The 2,500-nt window shown below is 46.8% G+C and overlaps 2 protein-coding genes across 5 annotated transcripts in view; one reads left to right on the top strand and one right to left on the bottom strand.

Moving 5' to 3' along the window:
• The window catches only part of LOC113826247 (harmonin), a 208,498-nt gene that overhangs the window by 78,889 nt on the left and 127,109 nt on the right, over window positions 1-2,500 (top strand). The window lies entirely within an intron of this gene.
• The window catches only part of LOC138866106 (uncharacterized), a 22,015-nt gene that overhangs the window by 10,175 nt on the left and 9,340 nt on the right, over window positions 1-2,500 (bottom strand). Inside the window, exons 3-6 of the mRNA XM_070138018.1 lie at window positions 2,151-2,372; window positions 1,789-1,933; window positions 1,192-1,376; window positions 665-806 (exon numbers count right to left, since the gene is read on the bottom strand). Of these exons, the coding sequence (XP_069994119.1) occupies window positions 665-806; window positions 1,192-1,376; window positions 1,789-1,933; window positions 2,151-2,372 (694 nt within the window). The remainder of the gene's footprint in view (window positions 1-664; window positions 807-1,191; window positions 1,377-1,788; window positions 1,934-2,150; window positions 2,373-2,500) is intronic.

Raw genomic sequence — 2,500 nt, 5'->3', positions numbered from 1 at the left:
TGCCTTTCTTCTTCTTAACGTATGCTATTACAGAAAATAGCTAAACAATTTGTTCAATTTACACACCACAGTGATATGACGGAAAACGACGTGACACACCATCCTTATAATAATGCAAAACCACCGTCCTATCGTGGAACAATATTCACTGATAAATTGCAACGGCACAGCATTGCACAGGGTTAGTCAAAGAGCATAATGATTAATATATTCTCATTAAAGGCGATAAGATACACTCGCTGTGAATTTCACTTAATGTTCAAATCGCCAAAAATACCTTTAATAACAAACAAAAATATCAGTGTAAAACGCTGGTGGAAATAAGACCAGAAAACTTTTTCTACGCAAGAAGCTACATACTTAAAGTGCAGTCATCCAACGAAGATGAAGAAGCTAAAGAAAAAGAAAGATGATGAGAAGGAGGAGGAAGAGAAAGAGAAAGAGGAAAAGGAGGAGGAGGGAGAGGAGAAGGACGAGGAAAGGAAAAAGGTAAGAAGAAGCGGAAGAATAAAGAAAGAAAATAAGAAAAAAAAACGAATAAACAAAAGGAAATCTAAAAAATCAAAACAAATAAAAAAAACAACTCCTCCTTTCGTAACAAAGCCAAAAACATTAAAAAAAAAAATAAAACACTAAAAGAACGTTCACTCCGAAACCAACCTACCTGCGCGCGTGTCTTGAGCGTCCTCTGGTTGGTCTGCAGCACCCGCCGCTTCTCCTGGGCCTCGGCCTCGGCCCACTCCGACTCGATCTCCCTCCAACCCCTGGACCGGTCGAGGGTCAGGTGGCGGCTCACGGCGCTTAGTCTGCAGAAGCGAGAGGATGAGAGAAATGGACGAGGCAGAAGTTTAAAATTGTGTGCCGTCGAAAATGAGAAAATGGGGTGAAATGCTGATCTGTATTTTAAGATTCTGATTTTTTAAATAGGTGTTTATCGCGTGAGGATTAATGGTGATAATGGCAATGGTGATAGTAATTGGCAATGGTAATGTTACTTAAAATAATGTTGATAATATCACCAACAACAAGGTTATACGAAATGATGTTAATAACATTATTTCATCCCACTGATCAAAAACGGTAATAATAATAATCCTAATAATAAAACAAAACAAAAATACAACAAAACAACAAATACAAAAAAGCAATAACAAAAACAACAATTACAAAACGCAACAACATCAAGCCTACCTGTTGGTGACGCTGTGGTCCGAGTCCCTGGGATCCGAGGACGACGAGGAGGGCGGCGTCTGGTCCCCGGCGACGGACGAGGCCGAGGAATTGTAACCCGAGGACTCCCCCGCCACGAGGTCGAGTCCAGCGCCCCGGATGACGTCGAGGACGAGGCGCGGGGAGGACTTCAGCACGTACACCGCCTGCAGGAGAGAGGGAGGGAGAGGAAGGGGAGAGTGAAATGGGAGGTTCTGATGAGAGGGCGAGGGGAGGGGCTTGTAAACCGTGGTAAGAAGAAGCGATGGTTAATTGTTTGAACTTCTCTTGTTTGGCAGAAAAAAAGAAGAAGAAATGTGGCAATAAAGAAAATATAGTAAGTGTGATTGATTATTTGAAGAAATGTTATTGGATGGTATCAAAATGAGGATAAAATTCCCTCGCATCTGCACAGTTCGCCCGCCTCAATCAAACATATCCACACAAAAAAAACACAAAGGAAAAAAATGCCATAATAAAATGCCATTTATAAAAACAACGCCTCGAAAATCCAAGAATATAATAAAATCTGAGAATATAATAAAATCCGAGAAAAAGATGACGAGCGGCGTCCCTTACTTCGGCAAATTCCAAGTGCGTGAAGCTGACGTCATTACAGGCGATGATCTGGTCCCCCGGCCGGAGCCCCGCGTTCCTGGCGACGCCCCCGCCACGCACGCTCTGCACGAAGATCCCTGGCTTTTCCGCCGGGCCCTTGCAGATGCTACGGCAGGAGAGAGAAAGAGTAGGATCAGGGAACTTTAACAAGCCTTCGCGTAGCCCAATCAGCTAATAAACACCCCCTCATTCAGATTATGTGTCACATGTCCCCTCCTCTTCCCTAAACCCCCCTCATCACACAACCAACAAACACCGAAGCGGATCCCGACCCGCGCCCTAAAACGCCCACCTCCACCCACCTGCACCCGAGCCCCACCCACCTGCACCCGAGGCCGATCTTCCCCGTGCACGAGATGTAGACCCGCGCGTGGTTCTCGTTCCCCCCATGGCCGACGCTGGGCTGCGCGGGGGGCGTCGGCTCGAAATGCTCCTGCTCGCTCTCGTGCGCGGAGGGCAGGGACTGGCTGTAGGTGTCCGTGCCGTGGTCGGACAGGTCCTCGTCGTCGTCCACCACCAGCCACGTCAGGGGGTCTCCGCGGTGTCTGCAAGGGGGGCGTGGCGTGAGTAAGAAAGAGGATGGGGGTGGGGGAAGGGGGAAGGGTTGTGAAGATGGTGGTGGATATCATGAAAGGTAAGGGAGGCTGAATACAGATGATGATGATAATAATGA

Source organism: Penaeus vannamei, chromosome 24, assembly GCF_042767895.1.
Source record: "Penaeus vannamei isolate JL-2024 chromosome 24, ASM4276789v1, whole genome shotgun sequence".
Taxonomy (NCBI): Eukaryota; Metazoa; Arthropoda; class Malacostraca; order Decapoda; family Penaeidae; genus Penaeus; species Penaeus vannamei.
The sequence above is the reverse complement of the archived record's forward strand: the minus strand, read 5'-3'. Positions and strand labels throughout refer to the sequence as shown.